Source organism: Muntiacus reevesi, chromosome 2 (genome assembly GCF_963930625.1).
Source record: "Muntiacus reevesi chromosome 2, mMunRee1.1, whole genome shotgun sequence".
Lineage (NCBI taxonomy): Eukaryota > Metazoa > Chordata > Mammalia > Artiodactyla > Cervidae > Muntiacus > Muntiacus reevesi.
Genome location: NC_089250.1, coordinates 29,710,364 through 29,737,689, shown reverse-complemented (window position 1 = coordinate 29,737,689; position 27,326 = coordinate 29,710,364). Strand labels below are relative to the sequence as shown.

The window sequence follows — 27,326 nt, the reverse complement described above, 5'->3', positions numbered from 1 at the left end:
AGTGGAGCTCAGGATGTGAAAAACACAGGCTACTGGCCCAGGATAGCTGAGATACATCTGAAAGAAATGATTTCAGTGATCCCAGACTCTTGCATCTTCCCAGACATAGAAAAGCACTTAATTCTTTAGCTTGGGATATCTGTGATGTGCTTAGTCGCTCAGTTGTGTCCAGCTCTTTGCAACCCCATGGACTGTAGCCTGCCAGGCTCCTCTGTCCAGGGGAATTCTCCAGGCAAGAATACTGAAGAGGGTTGCCATGCCCTCCTCTAGGGGAATCTTCCGCACCCAGGGATCGAACCCAGATCTCCTGCATTGCAGGTGTATCCTTTACCATCTGAGCCACCAGTGAAGCCCAAGATTACTGGGTTGTGGGATATCTGGCTTCCTTTAATTAACAATAATCTTTTGATGTTCAGACTACCTACCCTTGGTTGCAAAACTTCTATTAACCTGTCTCCTCCCCTCGCCTCCTCAGAGCAGTTCTCTCAGGGTTACTAGAGATGCTGTTTCCCGGGCTTAAAGTCCTAAAAATTCTCACTGAATTAAAAAAAAAAAAAAAACTTTTAATTTTTAGGCTGTATTTTTTAAGTCAACATACATCTTGAAGAATGAATAAGATTTGGTTTGAAAAACAGGATAAAGGACATTTCACAAGGGGTAAAGATTGGGAAGAAGTCAATGGATATGGTTCAGGTACTTTGAGAAATTCCTTTTAACAACAGCAAAGGTTACTTAAGTCAAAAATAGAGTATAAATTAGCAAACTCCCGTTATTTGCTGCCTGGAAGTAGCCTATCAGATTTTTGCGTTTTTGTTTGAAATTCCAAATTCAGTCAGAATAAATTTTCTTCTTTGTAAGTGTCACAAATAGAAATTTTTCAGTTCAATTCAGTTCACTCACTCAGTCGTGTCCAATTCTTTGCGACCCCTATGGACCGCAGCACGCCAAGATTCTCAAGCCGTCACCAACTAAGGGAAGCCACTAAATTTAGCTGAATGCTTGTCAATGATTGAAACCTGGTCTTTAAGCTCACGTGTTGCCCATACACCCTACAGTCTTCAAAATTGTAGGTAAAATTGCTCTACCATTTACAAACGGGCCGCTTTGAATCTGTATTCCTGTAAAGAGGTTTGTAATTCTCCGTTATGCTCGGGTCAGGCATTTTTAACACTCATTTGGCCACATTCTTCAGTTATGTTGATAGTTGGTTTAACTTAATGTGACGTAGCAAGAGATTGAGAGCCTTCAATTTATGGGCGGCTCTCCACACAGACGTGAATGTTTCCTCAAGGAGACTCAACCATACTCTTAAAGCTGTAGTTTGGCATAATTAATATTACAAATCTTAAGGTATAGGTTATGTTCTGAGTCCCAGAGCTTGGGCCTGGGGGCCTCCGGCTAAGCCCAAAGCAGTGCGGAGAAGGAGGTATTCTTCAGTGGTAGAAATATGCTAACGCACACGGGACGCGATGCTCCTGCCAACACAAAAGCAGCCACCGCACCACGGCCTCCTTGCACTGAGTTCAGAAAGGCCAGTGGCCTGAACTGTCCCCTGCAGCTCTTCTCGCCCCACCCCCACTTCCGCTTCCGGGGAGGCGCCGCCTGCCCCTCCGGCCGTGGGGGCGGTAGTGAAAGAGAAGCCGGAAGTGGCTCCGGTACTTCCGGTACGGGAAACTCCTCGCTGCCGCTCCGACCGGGCTTGACAGGCGGGGTCCCTGCAAGTAGGTCTGTCTCCTTTTGCCTCTCTCCCGTCTGACCTTCAAGCTCGTTTACCGCCGCCGTCCCGCCACTCTGATCTCGGAAGCCGCCCCTTCCCCATGTGCCGGGGCAGGAGTCCTGAAAGCCAAGACCAGCTCGCCGGCATCCCATCATGTCCGAACTGACTAAAGAGCTGATGGAGCTGGTGTGGGGCACCAACAGCAGCCCCGGTCTCTCTGACACCATCTTCTGCCGCTGGACGCAAGGTACCCCGGCTGGACTCTGGCTTCCAGCCCCCGCTTCTTTTTGCCCCGAGAGAGTCGAGCAGTGACGCCTCTCGCGCCAGTTCCCTCCCGTACCCTGCACTCTGTCCCAATTCCCCTGCTTTGCACTGACACTGGACTGTCTAGAAACGCCCTGCCCTTTCAGGGGGTAGAGGTTGAGTAGGAGAATGGTTCCAGCTGGCGGCTAAAGACCCGAAGTGCCCCTGCCGCTCCCTGGGCTGCCTTTTGGGCTGGAAAGGAGAAGGGGGCCGCCGTCGGGCTGCAGGGCGTAACACTGAAGGTGTGCCCTGTGCCTTGGTATCCATTTCTCAAGACTTGCTGTGGCCTCCTGGGTCTTTACCCCCTAACGAGGCTTCATCTTGGTGTTTGGTCTAATTTTGGAGAGAAGGGAAGTCCACGTGAAACTCACTGTGGCTAATTCCACGAAACGATGGTGCAGTTTGTATTTTAACTAGGCTGTTAGGCGTGGTACTCGGTGCAAAAATGCGGCTGCAAAGTGTTTTCTGCACCCCGATATCCCTGATTTTGAGATGATTTAGTATCTGTTCCGTGGCTCATAGAACTTCCTGCGCCGATCTGATTATTCAGACAGGATTTTGAATTATATAAGAAGTTTTGTTAATACTACGAATAATTGTGAAATAGAAAACACACACACACACACACACACACACACACACACACACACTTAATTCCAGAGCTGAAAACACACACACACACACACACACACACACACACACACACACACACACACACACACACACTTAATTCCAGAGCTGAAAACACACACACACACACACACACACACACACACACACACACACACACACACACACACACACACACACACACACACACACACACACACACACTTAATTCCAGAGCTGTCCCAGGCCCTGCGTTGGGCACTTTATGCTAGTAATCATCCCTAACTCGTGCGTTTTAATATTAACACAAAACGGACACATTGGTTAAGGTGATAAGAAAGACTGGTGAGGTTAAGTGAAGTTAACAGAATAGTCTTTGAAGTCAGAAGGATGGGTAATGTGTGTATGTAAAACATCACAAGCCAATAAATAGTAGCTATTTAGTAGTAGTATTAAAATATTTTGTTACATTTATTTAGAAAATACTGATTCTCAAAGGATTTGGGGTAAATTTAGCATAGTATATCTATGGCTTTACTTCATAATGTTTACTTAGAAGCACACATTTAGGGTTTAAATATTCTCTTCTTCCCTCTCAGATACTTCTAAGACCTGGTAAAAACGGAATCATAATGTATAACAGCTAGTTAGGTTATTTAGTCCATTACTCTTTGTTTGAAGATGAGAAAAATGAGTCCCGAAGGCTAAATGACCAGGCCAAAGTTACAGAGAGTGAATTACAAGTCACAGCTCTGTCTTGTTTTTCCTTCTGTTTTTAACCAGACATGTAATTAGTTTGACTCTTTTTACACACCTAATTTTGTCACTTAACTGATTTTTTTCAGAAATTATGGGCATTCACACTTGCAAGTTCTGTTTTAAAACTTATTTTCCTATTTGTCTTATTTATTCTAGTAATGAATAGCCCTAAAGCATGCAAGATTGTAAGATTGAGAAAGGTTTTACTTTTTGTTAATTAAGCAGTAATACAGCACAGAATAGAGTGATATTTGGCCTCATTTATTTTAGTACTGTGTTGCAGATATAAGGAGAATTCAGAGAGGCAGTTCTAATAATGGTTAGGAGCAAGAGCAGTCTTTGGAATAGGCATTCTTTGGTTCTAGGTTCAAGTTTTTTAATTTAAACCTCAGTTTTCTTCTCTGTGGAGAGCAGATAATACTAATGCCGATCTTACAGGTTTGTTGTGAGGATTAAAGGCAAGTACTTAACACAATATCTGACATAAACACTCAGAAAATGATAGCTTAATTTAGAAAGTGCTTAATTGTAGGATAGATCAAGCCAAAGATCACTCTCTAGCCATGCCCTGACAGTTACAAGAAATTATTGTTAATTAGATCACTTCATAATCACACATTAGAATGCTCTACCATCTTGTAGTCAGAGGGAAGTTCCTTAACAAGATGTGTTCAATCAATATCATTTGAAAATAAAAGGTTATTTACTTTTTGCTCTTTACAGAGTGCAGCTATATTGTGGTTGATTCTTCAAGGTCTTAAATTGATCATGATTTTAAGGCAACCAAATATGTATTTTTAAGTTACCACTTTTGAATCAGAGCGATGTTGTCACTGATTTTGTTCTGTTGACTTTGTATTCATTTATTCTTTCTCAGAGGAGACAGAAATCATTGCTGAAGGTTGCTGTGGCAATGATTTGGGAAAGACACAAGACACTGCTTTGCTGCACTTGACTTACTGCATTCGTAATGTGACATCAGCTTTGGCTTTATTTCATCATCTGTAGCTATGCTTTGAATCGACAACTGTAACCTCATTATCTTTTGGAAGCAAGTTATAGATGTAAGGTCTTTGGCATAAATATTTATAGAACTATGTCCAGGAATATTCCATTTATGAAACTATACTGATTGGTCCTGTTAAATTCCTTTGATATGTTAAATAGCTTTAGGAGTTCCCCCTCCTCCCTTTAATTGATTTGGCAGCTTTAGATAATATGTTAAAGCAGTAAGTGCAGGAGTAGCACGTAGGTTTTTGTGTGTGTGTGTGTGTGTGTGTGTGTCTGTCCTTTTAAAATTCAATTGGCAGTTTAAGATAATTCTCTTTTGTGAATACTTTTTTTAAAAAGAGAGACAAGTAGAGTTTTGGTTTGAGGTTTTGTGTTTTGGTTTTTTAGGGTTTTTTTTTTTGCAGTTTTTATTTTAAAGCCAATAAGCCACATAATTTAAAGATTTGAAGTTGTTTTGTTGTTTAACTTGGACATTTACTCCCTACTCCTGCCTACTTCCCTCCTGCTCAATTGCCACTAATGCTTTTTAAAGGAAAAATGTTTTTTCTACTTCATTATTTGTAAATATCATTTATCCTTCCTTTCTCTCAAACCGAAGTGTTCCAGGCCTACTTGATAGGGCGCAAAGGAAGACAAATAACAAATACGGCATAAAAAGTATATATACTAGAAGGTAAAGAAGTAGGAATTATAGGGTGAAGTTGCCTGGAAAAGCCTCAGTTTAAGATGAGATTTGAAAAAACTCTTGAAGTAACTGCATTAGTCACGCAGGTATCTGAGGAGTATTCCAGGCAGCGAGGATAGCCATCATAAAAGACTTAACGCAGACTACATCTGGTTAAGGAACGGGAAGGAGGTTAGTTTGGCTGGAGACGGAATGAGGGAAGAGGGGACCAATAAAGATGATATAAGGAACAATATGGCCCAGATAACTAAGATTTTATAGGCCATTATAAGGACTTTGGTATTGGGAGGTTTGGAACAAAGGAGAGACAACGACATGACAATTTTTAAAGGACTGACCTGACTGCTAAATTTGAGGATGGACTGTAGTGATAGAGTGAGACAACAAGACCAAATGAGAGAGAATTGCAGTGATCCAGGGGGTAAAAGACCGTGACTTAGACCGGGAGAGTGGTGGTGGAGATGATTGGAAGTGGTCAAGTTGACCTTAACCCAGCAGAACCAGAATGAGAGTCATCATGATCTAACAAAAGTAAATATTAATCTTATTACAAAGGAAAACATTTTCGCTGGTTGAGACTTTGTTTTCTTTTCAGTATTGATTGTCTAACCAGTGTTTGGCAAATATTTTCTTTAAAGGGCCAGTGACTTTATTGTCTCTGGCATTGCAGCAGAATCAGCCCTTGATAAGATGGGTGTGGCTGTGTTCCAAATCTGCATTTAAAAAACAAGCCAACTCTGATGTACATTATAAACTCTGAAAACCCATCTTTTCCTTTTTTCTACCCCGTTCCTTTCCAGCTTTAAGTTACTTCATTGTCTCACCTAAAGATTAGCCAGAAGAGAAACCCAGTTTTGCTGTTTATTGCAGTTCAGTGTGTTCTAGGGTGGAGGTGGAGTGTTTGGAGCTGTGGTTGTTTGAAATTAGAATTTTGCACTTTCTGTGTAAGACAGTGTTTACTATATGATTAAAAAAGATTTCAAATAATGTGAAAAGTTGAGGGATCAGTAAAAATGTAAGTCTAAAAATGTAGTCAGGAGTTAAAACATTTGGGTTAAAATCCAAAAGTGTGATGTGAAGGTAAGTCAGTACTATGGATCACATAACTACAGAGATCTTTGTTGTTGTTGGAAGCCTTATATTTCCAATATAGATTTTACTTTCTGAAACCTACGTACATCACATTTGACCTAAAAAATCAATTTTTAAAATCTCCAATTTGTAACTTATGTGATAAAGTCAATTTCTTGGTACTTTGAGTACGTAATGTATTTTTAAGTTCAAAATATTTATGATAATACCTTACGTTTGTATTATGCTTTACAGTTTCTGAAAATCTTGCTGAATCTTAGCAACAACCCCAAGAGACAGCAAGAGATAAATGTAGTTATCCTCCTGTTTATAGAGGAGGAGACTAAGGCTCAGTTCAGATTCCACTTAATATTATCTAATTTATGATGACAAATGAAGTCATTCTGTGTAGCCTTTTGTTTACGTGGAAGATTAGAACTACATAGGCAGTAGTTGTCAGACTGGTTTGAATAATGTAAGTCAGTCATTTGAAAGTAAAAGACTAGGAAATTGCAAAGGGGTTCATGGGTAGGTTTAAATTAGTTATGAGCCATGAAATTGAGAAAGACTTCTGTGTCTGTAGTGCTGTCCAGCGTGATACAAAATCATATGCTTAGGGTCAGATGCTAAGTTAGATGGCTAATTTCAGATCTAATTAGTAAAACAGTCATTTTGTGATAAGTTAATTCCTCTTAAAACTAGGAAATAATACAAATATGAGAACACTTGACAAGAAAAATAACTATATCTTAAAAAATTCCAACTCAAGTGAAGCCTTGTTATAAACAGAGATGCCTACATAGCATAGTCCTGTTTGAGGACAGAAAAGTTCGTTTTCATTTGTTTGACTTTATTACATTTTAAACTGTAAGAGCCTTTGTTCTTTATCAGATAACACCCTCAAGCATATATGCTGCAATTAAACATAAAATTGGGTATAAAGCAGATCTGCCTAGAATTCTCTCCTTGGGGTTTTTATCTCTAAAGTACAAAAGCAACTCATCATAATGTATTTCAGTCTAAAAGTGCCACACATGACCTTGAAAACTGAATTACATTATTAGTGATTTTAAGAAAGGCAATAATCCGTTCAGTTCAGTTCAGTTCAGTCACTCAGTCGTGTCCGACTCTTTGCGACCCCATGAATCACAGCTCGCCAGGCCTCCCTGTCCATCACCAACTCCCAGAATCTACCCAAACTCATCTCCATCGAGTTGGTGATGCCATCCAGCCATCTCATCCTCTGTCGTCCCCTTCTCCTCCTGCTCCCAATCTTTCCCAGCATCAGGGTCTTTTCCAGTGAGTCAACTCTTCGCATGAGGTGGCCAAAGTATTGGAGTTTCAGCTTCAACACCAGTCCTTCCAATGAACACCCAGGACTGATCTCCTTCAGGATGGACTGGTTGGATCTTCTTGCAGTCCAAAAGTCCAGTACTGATACTTACTTATCACATAACCTGAAAGTTTAGAAGAGCTTAGCTTCACCTCTGCACTTAGGCCCAACACCAGTGACGCTTTCTTTCTTGCTACTAGGAAAAGAGGTGGATGAAGAGTAGAGGTCCCTTGGCTTCACCTCTTGTCTCCAGGTTGGATCTCAGTTTTGCTTGTGTTGATGTGATCACCAGCACCCTTAGTTCTCATTTGTCATTATTAAATTTGCCCCGGCCGTCATGCCTGTTTTTTAGCCTACATTTAGCATCTCCTCTATACTGTTTCTCCCAAAGTGTTGCGTGTTGCTGGAGAAAATTGTGGTCAGCATCAGTACAGATGTACTAATTAAACCTTAGCTGAGCCCTCAGTGTTTCCCTTAGTTCTTTATCCTGTCGACGCTTATGTTTTTTTGGAATTAATATTCTCAGTTTTCTATGCCCCTCATTCTGTTGCTCTCGATCAGTAACATCTCTTCACTTCCTCTTTGCCTGTTTTTCTAAGTTGAAAACCTGCTAAAGTTTTTTTTTTTCACAAGTTTATTTAAGCTCAGGGCCCCATTACACTCTTAAAAATTATTGAAGACTTCACTATGAAAAAAATTGAGACCTGTGGCAATATTTTACATTAAGAAACCTCTTCAGTGTCTAACTCGTTAGAAGGTAGCTGGATTCTCTCACTTGCTTCTCCATTTAGTCTGTTACATTCAGTCTGTTGTTTTGGTTGAAGTGTATGCAAGAAATCCAGCTTCATACAGGTAAGCAGTTGGTAACATAGGAGTGTCACAATAGCATTTTCAAATAATTGTGGATGTTCTTTGATACTACACTGAAACTCAGCAAATGGTAGTTTCTTAGAGGTTAGTTGAAATATGAAATCTGAAGCCACATTAACGAGCATTTTATATTCGATTAAGTTGAAATCCATTGGTTTGTCTTGTACCTTGAGTGGATCTTCTACCCGTGAATTAATTTGTAGCCATTTGTATCAGCTGTTTGGAAATGATTGGTCCGCTGGTTTATGCTAATCTTCCAAATGTTAACACATATTATTAAACAATATCTAAAGTCATATTTATTATTATCTCACTGATCCTGTCAGAAGAATCTCTTGAGTATTGGGAAACTTCAAGCTCACAGTGCTGGCCCTGAGTTTCCCAGAATTTTAATCACTTGAAAGCTTGAAATTTTATTGCTGGCAAAAGTAGTCAGTTTTTTTTCCTTGAAGTATCAGGGTCACTTCATTTACTTCTGAGAAGAAGTCTAAATAATCATAGTTTGTTAGTAGCCCTTCAAAGTAAAAATAACATTCACAGACAAGCTATTAGTTCAGCTCACAGTTCAAAAAATTACATACCTGCTTTTCTTTGAGACACCTGTTCAGGGTATGTAGCAGAGGTGCTTTATGGGTAGTTCCCATTATGTCATACAGGCTATTTTTTTTGAGTACTTTGTATTCAGAGTCAAGATTTAATAAGATTAGCATTAGCAAGAGCTTTCTTAAGTTAATGGGCTTTTTGTGTGTGTTTGAGAGCATATCAGGGTGTTTCCTAGTACAGTGACTGGTGGTGCAGCTTAATGGCACTGCCTTGGCGTGTGCTAAGGCAACAGTAACATAACCCACTTTTTGTTTTGTACTATCACTGTGAGTATCAAACCGAGAAAAGGACAGATATCTCTGTATTATGGTAGAAAATGATTTTCCCTTCTAGCAGGTTCCCTAAAAGGTCACTGAAACTTCCAGGGTTCTGTAGACCGCACTTTGAGAACCTCTTTATCCAGTCCACCACTACTGTGTACCAGCTCAGCTTTCTCAGAACTCAGCGTCCTTAAACTTTCTCTTTTCCGTTTGATCACTTTTTTCCTTCTTTTAATCTCATGCACTTTGGTCTATAAAATAATAATTCCTTATCCAGCTACCCTTCAAGCTGTCATCCTTTGTTCCTTCACTTGTTTAACATAGTTCGAAGTTTCTCCTTCTGCTTGTGTTGTGAATCACACCTCAACCCTTTAAAATTTGACTGCTTTTCCTAGCATTCTAAGTTTCCCTTTTTTAGTATTCCCAGTAGTGGCATGCTTAATCCAGGGATTTCATTTATGCTTTTATTCCACTCACCATTTGAAACAGGTGACTGCCTGCTTTTCCTTTCTGGGGCCTCACTCTGTTTTTTCTCTTAGCTTTCAAGTCTTTGTCAGTCTTCTTTGCTGACTCAGCATCTGCTTGTTTCTTTTTTCTTTTTTTAATGTTAACCAGCTTCATTATCTTTGTTCTATATGTTCTCATTCACTTTAGCTGCCATGTTTAGGGTGATTCAAGTTGCGATCTTTAATCTTCACCCCTGCCCTGACCCATAACCCCCCACCCCCACCCCCACCCTCATCACATTTTAGAGACTGAATTTAGAAACAAATGTTTCCATTATCAGGCTTCCCAGATGGCTCAGTGGAAAATAATCCACCTGCCAGTGCAATAGACACAGGAGACATGGGTTTGATTCCTGGGTTGGGAAGATCCCCTGAAGAAGGAAATGGCAACCCACTCCAGTATTCTTGCCTGAAGAGCCCCTTGGACAGAGGAGTCCATGGGCTCACAAACAGTTGGATGTGAATGAGCTCACCCCCATTATCTTTCCTCCCAAAATTTCAGCAAGTATTCATTGAGTATTATTAACTGTATTACTAACACACTAGGAAAACAGTGGTCTATGAGAGAGGCAGGATACTTGCAAGGCAAGACATAATAAACAAATGAACAATAACATAATTACAGATGATGATAAGTCCTATTTGGGTTGGGGAATGGTAGGAAGGATCTACTTAGCTAGGTTTGTCAGGGAACATCTCTCTGAGGAGTTAATACCTCAACTGAGTCTTTTAGGATGAGAAGGATTCAGCTATGAGAAGGGTAAAGACCATTTCATGCAGAGAGAACAGCAGACACCAAGGCCCCAGGTAAAGACCTTGAGATGTTCTGAGGACTAAAACCACTGTATATGATGAAGGTAAGAGTGAACTGAGGGAAGGTGGGATTGATAGATCATATAGGGTCTTTTTTAGGCAATGAGAAAGGAGTTTGAATTTTATTTTAATTGCAGTAAGAAACCATTTGAATGTTTTAAGCAGTCTGAGAAAAACTGATTTCCATTTCTAGATGATTTCTCTGGTAAATCTATGGTGCATAGGCAAGGGGTGGGTTGGGAGTTGGGATGTGGGTGAAATGGGGCAGGGGGATCCTGATTGGAAATTCCTAATGGTGTTCTAGATGAAAGATGATGGTGGTTAGAACCTGAAGGTGAACCAGAAGTGGAGTGGAGATGGGCAGATACAAGATGTGTTTTGGGCCCTTGAACCAAGAGGATCTTATAAGGTGAAGCCTTAAAGAAAAGTGGGAGTTTTTTGGAGAAAGTGTTTCAAGTGGAGGGAACATGTTAAAGCATGAGAAACCAGAGAGATAATGGATATTTGAGGGTCTGGAAGAAGGTCTGCACACCTGAAGGCTAAAGAAAGAAAGTATCAAAAGATGAGATAGGAGATACAGGCAGAAGCCCGACCATACAAGACCATGTTAAGGAATTTAGATTCTGTCAGTGACCGGCGTTCCAGTCAGGGCTGTATTTGGAGATTACCTGATTATATAATCACTAACCCACAGTGGAAATCTTGGGAGTAGATGAGTTACACAGGGAGAACATGTAGAATGAAAAAAACCAAAGACTCTAAAGCCAAGACCTGAAGAACATTAGCATTTGGTCGCTGATAAACATTGATACAGAGTAGAAACAATAAAGGAAAACTTGGAACAAGAGGTACCACTAAAGCAAGGGCCAGAAGGTTTTCACAAGTCACTGGTGAGCCTTTCAGATGATTCTCTGAGAGGTCATTGTTGAATTTGGTGAGAATGAGTTTGGTGCAGTCACAGGTTGAAAACCAAATTATTGTGTGTTGAGTTAATTGGGAGATAAGGAAATTGAGACAGTGCATACAGACAATTAGGTATGCTTTGAGTGAGTGGTATTTGGAGTCTTGGATGGAAATTTTTTTTTTAATGGTCGAATGACTTTTTAAATTAAGACTTTAACTTTTAGAATAGTTTTACTTAGGTTCACAGCAAAATTGCGGGCAGATACAGAGATTTCCCCCCATACCTCGTGCTCCCACAATGTGCACAGCCTTCTTCAATGTCAGTATTTCCCACCAGAGTGTTTGTTACAATTTTGACCCTACATTGACTCATCATTATCACCCAAAGTCCACAGTTTTTATTCTTGGTTTTGTACATCCTATGGGTTGTAACAAAAGTATAATGGAATGTATCCATCATTACAGTATCATAAAGTATTTTCACTGCCCTAAAAATCCTCTGTGCTCTATGTGTTCACCCCATCCCCACTCCCCTCCCCTTGGCAGCCTCTGATCTTTTTACTGTCTGCATAGTTTTGCCTTTTCCAGAATGTCATAGTTGGAATCATATGGTATATAACTGTTTCCTCCTTGTTTTTTCACAGCTTGCAAGCGATTATTCTTTTAAACACCAAATAATATTTCATTTTCTGTATGTACTCTTTATCCGTTCCCCTGCTGAAGGATATCTTGGCTGCTTCCAAGTTGTGGCAGTTATGAAAAGCGCAGTAAACTGTGTGTAGGTTTTTGTGGGGGTGGGGCATAAATTTTCAACTCCTTTGGGTAAACAAGGACCTTCTGGTAGAATCTTAAGGAGTATTTTTGTTTTTATATAGGAGGTACATGTTTAAATCCTATTTGAAAGAGATTGAAAGGTAAAGAGAGAGGAGGTGGACTGGAGTGGGGTCCTCCATACTGTTTTAACTCACTTGCTACCTAAAATCTCAAGGTAGAAACAGAGTTAGATCTAATTTCTTATGTACCCAGCCTTTGCTGCACTTGCATATATTCATCATATCTTAATTTTTACCTTAGAAATACTGTTCGTATATAGTGTTTATTCTCACGTTAGTGTTGTTTTTATTAGTCTGGCACTGTCTCTATAGGTCTGTTGAAATGGTCTCCTCCCCATTCTGGTCCTGTAAATAAATACAGAAGCAAAATACCTGTATGGTTGTGTTACTACTTTAATTAGTACTTGTCATGATGTGGCCCTTCCCAGTATGAATGTCCTGTCATCTCTCCTTTCTCACCATCCTCCCCCATACAACCCTTCAGCTGCATGACACTTCCCTCTGATCCATGAACTTGTCCTGTTCTCACCACACCTTTTTCCTTTACTGAAGGTGTTTTGTTTACCTGAAAGTCATTCTCCCACCCTTGCCTCTCTGGTAAAGTTCCATTCAAGGTCAACCTTCAAGTCACCTGTTACGACTTGATTTAGGCAAAGTCATTCCTTTTCGTTTCCTCAACACTCTCTTCATACTGCTGTTGAAACGTTCATTTATCCCTTTATTTTAGTGATTTGTTCGTATGCCTGTGTTCATCTGGACTGTTGGCTTCTCCAGATGAGGGACTTTTGTATATCCTGGATGTTTGGTGTAGTGTCTGAGGGTCATGAAATATTTGTTGGATAAATGACTGAATTATAACCATTAGGTGTGTTGGAGTTGGGAATGATTGTTTTAAAGCTAAGTGCCCTGAGGCCTAGGGAGGTGAAGTGGTTTCCTCAAGGTTGTACACACAGTACCTCGCCTCCTGACTTTTGGCCGCAGCGTCTGCACAGCGCGCCATGTTCCCTGTGGGAGCTTGTCCTGGCTGCGCTCAGCCCGTGCCGCCGTGATGCCTAGATTAAGATGGAGCCAGGATGAGCACATTCGGTGTGTATGTGCTGTGCCTAAGTGCTCAGTCGTGTCCAACTCTTTGCGACCCCTTGGACTGTAGCCTGCCAGGCTCCTCTGTCCATCGCAGTTCTCCAGGCAAGAATACTGGAGTGGGTTGCCATACCCTCCTCCAGGGGATCTTCCCAACCCAGAGATGAAACTGAGGTCTGCCACTTTGTGGACAGATTCTTTACCGTCTGAGCCACCAGGGAAGTCGTCAGTGTGTCTAATGCTCTTTAATTTTTAGCTTATAGAATGTGACTCAAAGATGAAACTAAAAAAGATACTCTGTAAAGAGTCCTAAAATTTCTGTTTAAATTCAGTAGGTAAACTGTCTAGTCTTTCTTCCAGTATATTAAATTACTTAAAAATCAGATTTAGTGTCCTTTTACTGAAGTCTACACTGTATCTCTTTAGCCCTCCTAATAGGGGACCCTGAGTGCAAAATTGTGTTTGTGTGTGTGGGTATGTGTGCATGTGCACTTGGCAGGGAGCCTAGGTTCCATATCTTTTTTCAAAGGGTTCCTTTATGCCCCAAAAGCTAAGAACTACAGCAATGGACTGACTTAAAGATAATTTGCTGTTGTGATAAGTGATTCTCTCTCAAAGCAAAGTACATTAAAAGTTCTTTTAGCTACTGCTTGAATGACATGTTTAATCTTTGCTGCTTGCTTTCATTTTTAGGGTTTGTGTTTAGTGAATCAGAGGGATCTGCATTAGAACAGTTTGAAGGTGGCCCCTGTGCTGTTATTGCACCTGTTCAGGTAACATAGACTACTTTACCAACTCCTTAGAGGGACGTGTTCTAACATTCCCTACTTGATTTTGTGTTTTCTGATACCTGTACTCTGTGTAATCATGAGGCATGATCAGTTACCTTTTAACTTGTGTTCATGTAAATTGCTTTAAATGTCTGGATTAAAAATGAATTCAGAATATGAGTAGGTTACACAGAAGTAGCCATTTGGCTGACTTTAACTCCAAATTTTCTATTATGTTTTCTTGAAAATAATGGCCATAACATCTTACACAGTGATCCTATTGAGTAATAATAATTTATGCCAAAGGTAGTTATACCATAATCATGGTAACGTTTGTATTTGTTTTGTCTCTTAAAATGACTCTTCAAAAAAGGTGAAGATGAGTTAATATTTTCATGGCCTAAAACTTTATCAGATTTTAAAGTAAGTTGCCAATATATACTGTTTTAGGCACTAGCTTTTTGGTCTTTAAAATAAAATCAGTAACAGCAGATTTCAAACAATTCCCAAAATTTAAAAAAAAATTTTTTTTTCAAACAATCCCCAAAATTTTAAAAAAAAATTTTTTTTTCTTTGCACATGAGACAGGGTGAATTTCAATTTGTGTATTTGATTTTGAATCTTTATGTGTTGCATTGTTTGAAATTCAAAGGCTGATTTGCCATGAACTATTACATTATTAAAACAGAGAATTGAATTTTCAGTTTGCTGTGATATTTACGATGTCCAAACAGCAGTATAACTTCAGAACTGTTACAAAAGAAACTTGAATTTATTGCTTGTTTTAATCACATTTTGAATATACATTTTTAATGTGGTATTTGTTATTCATTGGGCATAAAGAATGCTTTCCTGAACTGTTAGTTGCAAAATAAATTTCTCTCTGAAACTCCATACACTTACATTGTTAAATTTAAAGTGCATCTTCTGAAGAAATGTTTTCCTTTATGGTTGATTCTAAAATATATCCTTTGTAGGTCATTGTTTCCTCTTTAAAAAGTAAAGTTGATACATTTTTTTCATTAGTAGATTTTTTTTTTAATTAAGAAAAATTTGAATGAGCTTTGCCTAGAGATTTTGGAGTATAAATAAATTTAACTATAAATTAGTTATTAGAGCTGTTGAGCAACTGAGGTAGGTTTTGGTTTGCTAGTAGGAATCTTGTCTGAATCTGAGGATTCTGTGTCTTGTTCATATACAAGATAGATTTTATTACCACTGACCCTCTTGGGCCGTAATAGTACCTTAGAGTCTTTATTGCCAGTCTATGAATACGCTTAAATGCAAGATAAACAGGATTTCATGTTTTGTAAAATTCAGTATATTTCCAAAATGGTAGTTATTTTTGCAAGTGGAGTTGCTATGTAACAGAAAACAATTGTAATATTCAAAATAAAGATATATCTTTGAAGTAGTAATTTAGCTTCATAGTCACATGAATGTTTTCGATTATAGAATTTTGTTTGTATTATTATTTCAATGTAAAAATCAAAACTAAATTACTGAGAGTAATGAAGGGACGTGTGCGAGTTGGATGTTGAACTTTTTAAAACTGAACTCTAGAACATGACACTTTTGCTAGAAGAGTAGACATTATGGAACCAAGTAGAAGATATAGTAGTAGACCATGTTACACACAATAGTACACCTGGAATTAATCACATACCATAAAGGAATGCAAATCAGTGATGAAATACAGTGTAGTTTAGTAAATGCTACTGATATGACAGGTTGATAATTTGAGGGGGAAAACTGAATCTGGGTCATCTCATACCATGTACCCAGTTTATTCTTGATATAACACTTAACCACAGGAAGTTGAAAATAATGTGTTACCAATCCTCTAAGAGAATAGATGAGTTCCAGGCTCAGAAAAGTATCTGCAGGTGATGTTAGCAGTAAATGAATATCTTTCTTAGACAAAGAAGGCGTACACATTGGTTAGAAAAACACTGAAACCTCAGAGGTGAGATGGGCAAGTATATGCAGTCATGGCAGGTGGAATGATGCTGCGCAACCAAAAAATCAAGATGCCCAAGCTCACTAGGAATCCACCAAAGTACATGTAAAACTTTTAAACAGCTTCTTTTGCTTACTCTTCCTTATCTTTAGATATAAAATAATTGCCAGTGCATATAAGGGTAGGGTGATGCTGGCACACTCTGTGTAGGTACAGATAACTCTATGTAGTATAAATCTGTACTGTGACCTAGGGAAGGAATTTTACATTATAGTTGAAACCATGATAAAATAATGCAGATTCTTTGATGTGAGTAATTTTACTTCTGTGAATCGTTCCTGAAGAAATAATCCTTAAGATGGAAAGGTTGTATTCAAGAATTAGCTTTTTTAGAGCAAGTCCAAATATGTTTTTTATTTATAGTAGTTTTTCAAAATTGCAAATAACGTAATGCACAGTAACGTTATGTAAACATGGAATAATGTTGGAAGTAAATTTTAATAGCTTGGTAGACATTTAGAGATTGACTTATGTGGGAGACAGAAAAGTGGAAGACAGTCAAATACCCCTTAGGCTTCTCACTTAAAATTTAAAACAGGTGTGAAAGAAAGACTGGAAGGAAGTATATCAAAATGCAAATGGTGGTTCTGTTAGTGGTGAAATAATGGTTGTCCCACCTCACTTTTCCAGTTTTGTAATGTAGTTACGTTACTCAATTTTATGGTTTTTGTTATTTGGGGAAAAGTCAGAAACACTTGGTTGTAGTATTTGTAGATTTTATTTCAGTGAGAATATCATAGAATGTTACTTATTTTTTTGTTAAAATGTTTAAAATTGATAGCTTATTAGGTGCCAGTATTGTGCTAAGTGTATTACTAGATCATCTCATGTAATCCTCATTACAACCTTTTAAAGTTTGTTTTTAATTGGGTAAAATAATTTTTACTATTAGTTTTAATTAGTAAAATAATGGAACCAGGATTCAACTTTAGGTCTATTAACTAAAAGTAGTTTTCTTATCTGTATACTACTGTTTTCAGACACTGATGAGTAAGAATCACCATAGTAACTACTTTTTCTTGAATCTGCCCCCTGGAGATAAAGTAGGTGGAGCATCAGGATCTGCCTCTTAAATAAACAAGTCAGGTTAACTACACTTTGAGAAGGAAACAGTATTATACACAAAACTGCTATATCAAATCACCAACGTAACATAGTTGGCACACTTAAGAAAAGGTTAAAAATGGGTTTGTTTTTTCTTTGGGACCTTTAAGCTTTTTGAGTTAAATCAGAAAGTTAGGAGCTCCTTGTCAGTGACCCACACAGTGGTGTTCTGTGTCACAAATGAGGACTAGTACAGAACCACTTCTGTATTTGGCTTTCTTTGCCCAAGGAATCAAAGAGAAACATCGATTTCTTTTCCTGATCGATAGGGCCTTCACTCTGTGAATGAAGCAGTAAATTTCTTTTTCAGTTATGTGTTTATTATTTTGAGTCAGTTCTTCTATTTGGCAGAAAATGTGTACTATAAAAGAATTATATGGACCTAGAATCAAGTTTATAGTGGTATAGTCTAATTACGTTCAGTTACTGGTGAATGTGAAGGGAAATGATTTGAAATTCTATAGCACTATTCAAAAGATCAGAAAGGAGGTACAAATTAGGTTTTTTTTTTCCATTTTAAAATAAAAGAATGATATAAAGTATGTTTATAATAAATTCTAATAATTATTGCTTTAATTGTATAAAGGCATTTCTTTTGAAGAAGCTCCTGTTTTCTTCTGAGAAGTCTTCTTGGAGGGATTGCCCAGGTATGATAGCTGTCTTTTATCAACTTTTACTCCATCTTTTATTTTATAAGTGATTCATGCAGCATTCATTGGCAGTAATTCAGTTGAAAATATCTGTTTTTAAAAAGTAAACTCTCAGTTACTTTTTTGTGAGGTTGACTTTTTAAATATTCCCGGAATTTTCATGAACAGTGACTCTAGATCTTACAAATGTGTATTTTGTAATGTGCTTTTCCTAACTGAGATGGGTAAGACAGGTTTTTACAACTAAGGGAAAAATCTGGTGCACTTTTAAATGTTAGCATACCATAAAGAAGAATCATTTATGTTTGTATTGTCTTATTTAGCTTTGAGCAAAAACTCAAGATTATCTTTGTATTACTGAATCTTTTAGTATAACACCTTATGCAATGCGAATACTACTACAGGTAATTCTGAGTTAAATCGCAAATGAAGCTTTCATGGCTTCCGCAATATGATTAAATCAGAGAACTGTGTGTGCTCCCTGATAATAACAAGCATTTGCATCCTTGACAGTTTACAGAGGTATTTTCTTCACTTACACTATTTTATGTGAACTCACAATGACTACTGAAAGAAGGTAGAATATATTATAATCGCAGTTTTGTATGTAAGGGCAAAACAGCTTCCATTCCAAACCATGCAGGTACATGCTACTAGTGGTTTTAAATTTAAGAGAGAAAGTGTCACTGTCATATATTTTTAATTAATAACTGAAATGCAAAATAAATTTCAGTAGAGAAGAAAGAAACTATTCAAAAGAGACTGTTACTAGCATGAACAGTTTATTAATAAAATTTTTTAAATTTCTTGCACAGAAACATTCATATTGATAAGAAATTTTTGTAGCATTTGTCCTAAGTGTCATAAATGCTGTGGTGGCTAGAAAGTGAATAGGACAGTTCCAGCCTTTAAAGAACTCTTAGTCTATCTAGGGAGAAAGAAACCTCCCTCTAGCATAAAATTATACATGGGCTGTATATCCATCTTACCGCCTTTGTTTGAAAGCTTCAGAAAGTGGTACTACTTCTGGAGATGAACACTGCTCGAAAAGGGGAGGGTGGCTAAGGTTCAGGACAAAGTGAAGCATTTGTGCTATTTTTTATAAATGTCTGATGCTCAGATCACCACTGTACAGTATCAGTGGTTTGTGTGCCATGCAGCATAACTGCAGCGGCCTCTGCTACTGTAATGGATTGTGTCATTGTATGTGCTGAGGGTATACTACTTCATTATCCTTCCGCCTGTGGGACTGGGAGATCAAAGACATGAGGCTAATTCAGAAATGGGGGAAAACAGAGGTCTCCACAGGCCCTTACAAGACCTGGTTCTACAAGAAGGGAATCCTCATGGCTGAAAGGCTCCGTTTGCAGCCCCTAAGAAAGGGGTGATCAGTATCAGCTTACTCCACAGAGCATATTCTTTGCTCTGATGTTTAATTCCGCATTTTCCAGGATTCTTTTTCTCCTGAATGGAAACATTCAATAGCAGTGACATTTTAACCCTCAAGCACATTGTTTTTCTAAACTGTAATTGAAGATCAGTGGCTTATGGATTTCTGCCCCACTAAAAATGCTTGATTTTCATCACTAAATTAACACATTCTTAACATTGTTATTTGACAGGAGTTTTTTGTCCCCCGCAGAGAAAATCACTGTAACTTATGCTTCGGTTTTTTTAGAGGAAGAGCGGAAGGAGCTCCTTTGTCATACCTTGTGTGATATTTTAGAAAGTGCTGGTTGTGACAACTCGGGATCCTACTGCTTGGTTTCATGGTTAAGAGGAAAAACAACTGAGGAAACCGCTGGTCTTTCTGGGAGCCCTGCACAGTCTAGTTGCCAAGTGGAACATTCTTGTAAGACACACTTTTATTTCCTGAAGTAATTTGTCTGTGTGTTTGAATAGAACTATTGAAAATTTTAAAGAGGGAACAAGATTTAAACATTGTATAAGATCTTTTTTTTTAGCCTAAGCTTACTTAATCCTTGAGCTTTGTTAGTATTTTTCATTTCTCACTTGATGATTTTAATTGCTGAAGGATATTGCATTTCTTTATTTTTTCTTTGATTTTTGGGGAAAAAGCATAGGAAATGCATCTCTTAAAGTAAACTTAGTAAAAGTTCTGGTTAACTTCTGCTTGATGACAGTATCTTTTGAGCTTCAGAACTCTCATTTAGAAAGCTGAAAGAACATATTTCTGTTTTCTTTGCTTCGAATACTTTAGTGTTTTCCTTGTTTTGGGAAAAACAGGGAAATTATTATTATTACTGTTTTTTACCTTAGGAAATGCCTTAATTATCTTTAGCTGTTTCCTAAAGCAAAAATGGGGACATTGTTCTTCCCTGTGTTGTTTCTTTTCCTTCTGAACTTTTTGGACTTGGTTACTGTAGATGAATTATTTTGAGATAGTTTTTTTTTTATGAGTTTTAATTTTGCGTTCATTTAAGTTTTTCATATCTTGAAGATTTCTCTTAGAGAAAAATAACAGCTCTTCTCACTCACAAGAATTATATATTCTATAGTCTTTAGTTTTTAAAAATTCTTACATAGTTGACCTACAAACTGCCAGAATGAACTAGTAAGATTGCACTACGGGTAAAGAGTTGCTTTTCTAGTTTTCTTTTTAGAAATTAACTTGCCTGTAGGTTGCTTTTGGTAATTGATAGTTCTAAGTGCCTTTATTAAATAAGTGACTTGTTCTACTTATAGTGCAATCCGTTAACTATCGACTCTGTGGAAGCTGTAGATACCCAATTTCTAAAAAGTAAATTTCAGTTGCTATGGTATACATCTTGCTCTCCCTATAGGATTGTGTATGAGGCAAGTTGTCCCCTTGAGCCAACATGTCTATGGTGTCAGCATCTTCTCTCTCACCTTTGCAGTTACAATGGCAAATTCTACTAATAGTATATTTGCAAGGAATAATTTTTCAAATTTAAGCAGTTGAATGACATTTCCTTTTAGGCCTTTCAAACATAGCATTTCAAAAAAATTTAATATATTTTTAGAGTTGAAGAAAACAAGTGGAAAATGCTCACAAGGTTGATAATCAAAAAATGTCATTAAGGCTGGTTTTAAAATATTTTCCAGATTTTACTGGATTGCATAAAAGCATGTTTAATAGTTTTGTTTAGGATATTAAAATCTTAATAGGAAGAGTTGAAGTAGTTAGAAGTTGTTTTAAAGAATATGTGGTTAAAACTACTCCATGTATTAATTTTGTAAGAAAATAGTTTTTTGCTAACATTTTTCATTAGTATTTTAGTAAACTATGTGCTCACTGGATGTACTGTATTTTTCTGTGTTGATTGGTTAAATTGTTCTAGGTTAAATGGCCTCATGATGTTAACTTTGGCACTTCAGTAACCTATGTGGGCCTATTATATTGATTCCCCCTCCAAAAGACATTTTTTAGTAATTTTCCAATTACTTTGTCTCATTTTTAAAATAGACATGAAATGAAACTATTATAAATTGATTTTTAATGTTATATAAATTTGAGAAGTTTTAGTAATTGAAAGTTTGAGAATCCACATTAGATGTTAACAATGAAATGAACTTATATTAAAATTTATTCCATATAACAATCTGTTTTACCTGTTCTTTCCTTTATTCCCAGCTATGTTCTTTTTCTTGTGTTTTATATTTTTCTACCATCCTGCCTGCTAAGCTTTTTGTTTTGCTTGCCTCTTTTCTCTAAATTACTATCTTTATGTTAACTTTCATAGTGTACACTCAGTAGAATTATTGAGATAATCAGGCACCACAGAGAAGTTAGTACAGTTTGGAAAATATTAGGTAGAAGTTTTATTTTTATCTTGAAATTTTAAATGTGAACTGTTTTCCCCCTTGTCAATATTACATTGTGTACAAACATTAATTTCATTGGCTTTTGTGGTGTGTAGTTTTGGCTTTTGGTAATGCACACTTGTTTGCAGTAGTGAATACTCAGGTTCAATTTCAGTTTGTTTCCCACACACAAATCAAAAGATTATTTAAATGAATCCATTTGGGTTTTTACAGATGTTAAAAAGTTATTCAAAACTTTTGAAAATTAAATCTGGACTTTGAAAGGCTAAAATAATGTGACATTTTTTATTGGAAATCAAAATTTCACTTTTGAATACATAGTGAAACAATTTCTTCAGTTCTCTAGTGAGGATTAGTATTTGAAAATACTAACATTTATTTAATAAGGTATATATGAAATTGTTCCTTGTGATTAATTGGCATGAGCATTTTGATCTGTATAGGATTTCTTTAAAGACTTCATCTTTGTGGAGCCGAGACTATCTGGGTTCAGATCTCAGTTCTGCTGTTTATAGCTTTGTGCTCTTGGGAAGATTCTCCTTTGGGCCTCAGGTTCCTCTTCTGTAAAATGGGATAATAGGGTTGTTTGAGGATTAAATGAGGTTAAGGCCTATAGAGCATTTAAAAGGGGGCCTGGAACTTAGAACTGTGCTAAGTAAGCCTTACTTTTCATTTAAATGCTTTATTTGATTTCCTTTGATCTCTTAAAATTTTATAATTTTATTAATAAATATAATCTAAATAAGATGCTGAAAACTTGTTAACAGTTATACAAGTAAATGAGGAAACAAACTTAAAGCTGTCGTTGAACCTGTGTATTTTCAAAGTGCTCTGCCTTTTTATACACATTTGTTTAATAATGAAGCATCAAGTCTAAAATAAAGGTTTTATATTAGAGGAAGATTAGCTGTGAAGATTTGACTTGGCTCTAAGAAATGAAAGATGATTTAGAAGTGCAGGACACATTGCAATTATGTGTGAAGCACTATGATTGTCAATGCTTTCTCACATGTTATTAACTATTCTAGCACAACTGAATTTAAAGAAAATGTTTATTAATCACCTTTCTACATTCTCAGTATTAAATCCATTTTAGTTCTATTCATGATACCTAAGATGTTGAAGTATAAATTTATGTTACAGTAAAGTGGAAAATAAACTGAGAATTCTAAGGAGTAAGGAAAGAGGGAAACTTTTGATTGCTTAGAAGTATTTACAGCCTGCTGTGTGTATCTTGTGTCATTTATTTGCCATGTGTAGTGCTGAAAAGTGTCTTTTATGTATAGCTGCCTTGGCTGTCGAAGAGCTTGGCTTTGAGCGATTTCATGCATTAATTCAGTAAGTAACATTGGAACATTTAAAATACTTACCTTGTGGACACATTGCCATTTTAAGTCTGTTCATACTGTGGAAAGGTACTTAGATTTGTATGCTTCAGGATTAATTTGTTTTCAGATTTTTTTAAGAAAGAATAATTTGTCAATATGTTCTTAAAATACTCTGATTCCCAAATTAACTGTGGAAATACACCCTTTTGTAATATTAAAGGCTTTTTCATCAATATAATGAAAAAATCACTTTAGCTTAATGTTTCTCCAAGTGAATATAAAGATTTCTAGTATGACAAATATTTGTGTTATTGCTTATTGTAAAAATACGTTTTCTATAATTTTCATTTAAAGTGCCATGTTTTCATTAGAGTATTTATATTTTTTGTTGTGAAATAAAAGCTAAGGATAGCTATGTTGATAGAATTGGCGAGTGGCATTTGATTTGAAATATAATGTTATTTTAAAAGAAGCCACAAATGTACACCTTATCCTTGGTGTTTAGATATTTGTTAAATAATTTTCAAGCTTTAAAAAGTCAAGTTTCTTTGTTCCTAACCATATCCTAGAAGAGGACCACCTAATTCCTTAAATAATTGTATGATCATTAAAGAAGTCATTGATGTCAGACAGTTCACCTAAGAGATAACGAGGTTCCCTACCACGTAGGCTTTCTATTTTAATGATACCTATTACATATAATGACAATTGTCACCAATAGCTTTGGCTTTTAATGGCTAAATTTATATTTGAAAATTTGAGACACAAAAATCTCCTCTTTGTATGCATTTTAATGTGGAAGACAATTAAAAAATGTTCCCATTTATGAATGTGGCCAATCTCAACATCATGTTAATACTTAATTCTTTTTTCCCCCCAGAAAAAGATCATTCAGAAGTTTAGCAGAATTAAGAGATGCTGTCTTGGACCAGTATTCAATGTGGGGAAACAAATTTGGAGTATTGCTTTTTCTGTATTCTGTGTTACTGACAAAGGTTGGTTAAAGAAGATGTTTTTCTGATTTTTATTCATTTGAGTTTAATATTTTTCCTGCTGCAGAGAGAAATTTTACTCCTGATGTTGTTTCTAAATCTCAGAATTGAAATCTCTTGTGCCAGGAATGAAGAATCAGTCTCTCTTTCTTCATTCACCTGTTACTTAACCACTTTTCAAGCTTCACCCATGATCTTTTAGACTGCAGAGATTTATCAGTAGTGTTCTAATTATGAAGTACAGTGAGGTCTTTGGTATTTTATTTTCTTTGATCATAGCATAAGCACTTGATCCCTTAGCCCTTCTGGAGCAGCTGTATCTAACACCAGTCCCTTCTTAGCTTACCTGATAAATCACTATACTAGTTTTCTTTCTGTAATGCCTCATAATTTTCTGCTTATAGCTTCATTTCCATCTTTTCCTGTTATTTACCTTTGTATCCTCTAGCTTACCTTTACATGGTTCATTCTGATCTGTACACTTTTGGTCCTGCCCTTTTCTGCGAGTGCCAGCCTCACATCTCCAGCAACCTGTTTGGTCTGAGGTATTCTGCTGGATTTGCCATATCTGGAATCAGACTTCATTCACTTGATAAATGTTTATTGAGCATTGACTATTTATTAGGAACTAAACTTACAGTGTGGGGTACAATTTTTGTTTAATCATTCCTCTTCAATGTTGTAAATAAAAAAGACACCTTAATAGTTGCTTCCATTATGGCAGTGTTTTTGGTGTTTATTTGTTTCATGCACAAAGTGTGGTGGGACGATAGAAGGCTTGCCTCAGTTCATATGGTGGAATCAAGGGCAGACCCTGTAGGTGTCATTTGATGGATGGGGAGAAGTTTTCTGAACAGAATAACTATGGGAAGAAATTCTAAGCTGTGGGAACAGCAGGTATAAAGACATTATCGGTTGGGGATATATCACACATTTGGAAACTATATAAGAGTTCAGTATTAGTGTAGCATAATCTACCAAAAAGGCAACCGTGGAAGATGAGAATGGCATATATGTAAGCATTCTTGTGCAAAAATACTTAAAATCTCATTTCATGTGGCCAAATTGGAACAAATCAGAAATTGTGAGCAATGGCGTAACAAGATCTTTCTGTTGCTAAAAGGTTCTTTAAATTGGTATTAGAGTTGTGCTGGAGGAAATTGGTATGTGGATAATAAGACTAGAGTCAGGGAAACTGGAAAAGTAGTTACTGAAATAGGTGACCCTAAGCCAGAGCAGTGATCGTGGAAATGGAAAAGAAAAGGAGCATATTTTTTAGAAGCGTGTTTTAAACTTAGAAATTTTAAACCATTTAGGAGCATATTTAAGAGAAAGAATGAAAAGTAGTTAGTAGTTGATTAGCAATGGGGACTGTCAGTGATGGAGGTCCCGAGGATGCCTGGTTTCTTAATGAGTTCATCATGACTGTTCAGTACTCTCCCAGTTTTTATGCTCAAAACTTTTGATACCTCCTCTCTGTCTTGTCCTTCACAGCCAAGAAAGCTGTCATGTCTAGTTCTTCCTTGACCTGGTCTTTGAAATCAAGTCCCCTCTCTCCCTAGTGATTTTTGGCACTTGATTATGTTATTCATTGTGACTTTATGATAGTCCATTTTGTATAGTTGTTTTCAAGGAAGGCCAGTGTGAGATCGTAAACTTGTTTGTATCCTTCTACAGTATTTCCACAATCAATACTATTTTGATTGTTGATTATCATCTCTTTAATTTTTAGAAATGGCCTATAATCAAATGGAATCAATGGTTAAAGTTAGGTGAATAGCACAATGAATGGCAATTTATCTTTGTCATTTTGAAATTGCTGGAGATAAAATGCCTAGGCCTTCTTGCACTTATCCAATAGCTAGACCTTTAGGGATTTGGGTGATCTTTTGGGCGATTAAAAATACCAGAAAATTGGCTTTCAGGAAAATAAGAAGCTCCTGCGCTCCTAGTTTATGTTTTATTTTGTCAGTGCACATTTGAATGACTAATATGTAAGAACACATAATCAGAAGAGAACCTTCCATTTTCTTATATATGAGAAATACCTGTTGTGTATTTAAATTTATATCTTTATCATGTGTGTATATATTTAGTTTTTTAATGATGTAAGAAAATACATCAGGTGCCTCAATAGGTATATTGGGTTCAAATTTTATTTCATCTGAAGTTAAATGAGTATTAACTTTCAGATAAAATAATTTTCTCCTCACGTCTCTTGAAATTTAAATAGTCTCTCTGTTTCCCCCTCTCTTGCCCTCCCCCCACCCCTTTAACTCACATACACCCACATTGGATCTGTTACCTGTTCTGATGTAGAGTCCACAGAAGAAAAAAAAGATTCTAAGAATTAACTGCTTTTCACCATTTTCATTTCAAATGCATTTGAAATCCCCCCATTTCAAATCTGGATAAATCTTTGGGAGAAAAGTTACTTATATAATTGTGTTTTATTAATTCATAGTATAAACTGGTTAGTTTTTAAACTACCATAATTTTCATTTTTAGTTCTAAAAATAAGCCAATGAATTCTTGGTTTTTTTAGGGCATTGAAAACATAAAAAATGAAATTGAAGATTCGAGTGAGCCTTTGATAGATCCTGTGTATGGACATGGCAGGTAATTAACTAAAATCTGTTATTTCCTCGTATGGAGTTTAGGTTTTAGGACTGATAATATGCACGTAAGATAAAACACTACTGAGTCAGATAATTTTGTTTGTCAGTACTGACAGCTTAGTCTCTGAGTATAAACAGTCTTATGCTTTATACATTGCTTTTAGGTGTGCAGTATTAACTTTCACTTTAGATCTGTGTATGCACTGGGTTTATTGTAGCAAATATTTTCTTTTAGCATGACAATGGGAATATTTTAACAAATTTTGCTTGATAGTACATTCATGAAATTTTCTAATAGATGAAATTTGCTCACTTTAACTTAGAAATAAATATACCCATGTGTTTTTGTGAATGCTTTCCCGCTTTGAGGGAAATTGTTTTTTTTTTTTTTTTCTTTATTTTTCTCTGAGAAAACCCTGCCTCTCAAGCTTTTTATAGCTATTTATGCTAAAATTGATGGCACAATGACTGATTGTTAACTCACTCCACAACATATTTCCTTTAGATCTTTCTGCTCCAGAGGTTAAATTCACATGTCTTGCATCAAACACAAAATAATAAAAATTATATATGTATTTTAAAGTGATTATAAATAAATTAGCAGTCTAAGTATCATTCTTTAAATCTATTTAAATATGATGTCTTGAGTAAAGTTGTTAAATTTATATGATTATATAGAGC

At 36.6% G+C, this 27,326-nt stretch overlaps 1 protein-coding gene across 2 annotated transcripts in view; it reads left to right on the top strand.

Annotated features, from left to right (window-relative positions):
* The first annotated feature begins 1,658 nt into the window (after window positions 1-1,658).
* The window catches only part of MINDY3 (MINDY lysine 48 deubiquitinase 3), an 86,305-nt gene continuing 60,637 nt past the window's right edge, over window positions 1,659-27,326 (top strand). The window contains exons 1-7 of one of the 2 annotated variants that reach the window (XM_065921169.1): window positions 1,659-1,964; window positions 14,050-14,129; window positions 17,837-17,897; window positions 19,579-19,752; window positions 22,994-23,045; window positions 23,916-24,030; window positions 26,573-26,646. In XM_065921169.1, coding sequence (XP_065777241.1) covers window positions 1,871-1,964; window positions 14,050-14,129; window positions 17,837-17,897; window positions 19,579-19,752; window positions 22,994-23,045; window positions 23,916-24,030; window positions 26,573-26,646 — 650 coding nt within the window. In that variant the 5' untranslated portion in view covers window positions 1,659-1,870. Of the gene's footprint in view, window positions 1,965-14,049; window positions 14,130-17,836; window positions 17,898-19,578; window positions 19,753-22,993; window positions 23,046-23,915; window positions 24,031-26,572; window positions 26,647-27,326 lie in introns of those variants that run through there. The other variant, XM_065921170.1, reaches the window with a different exon arrangement.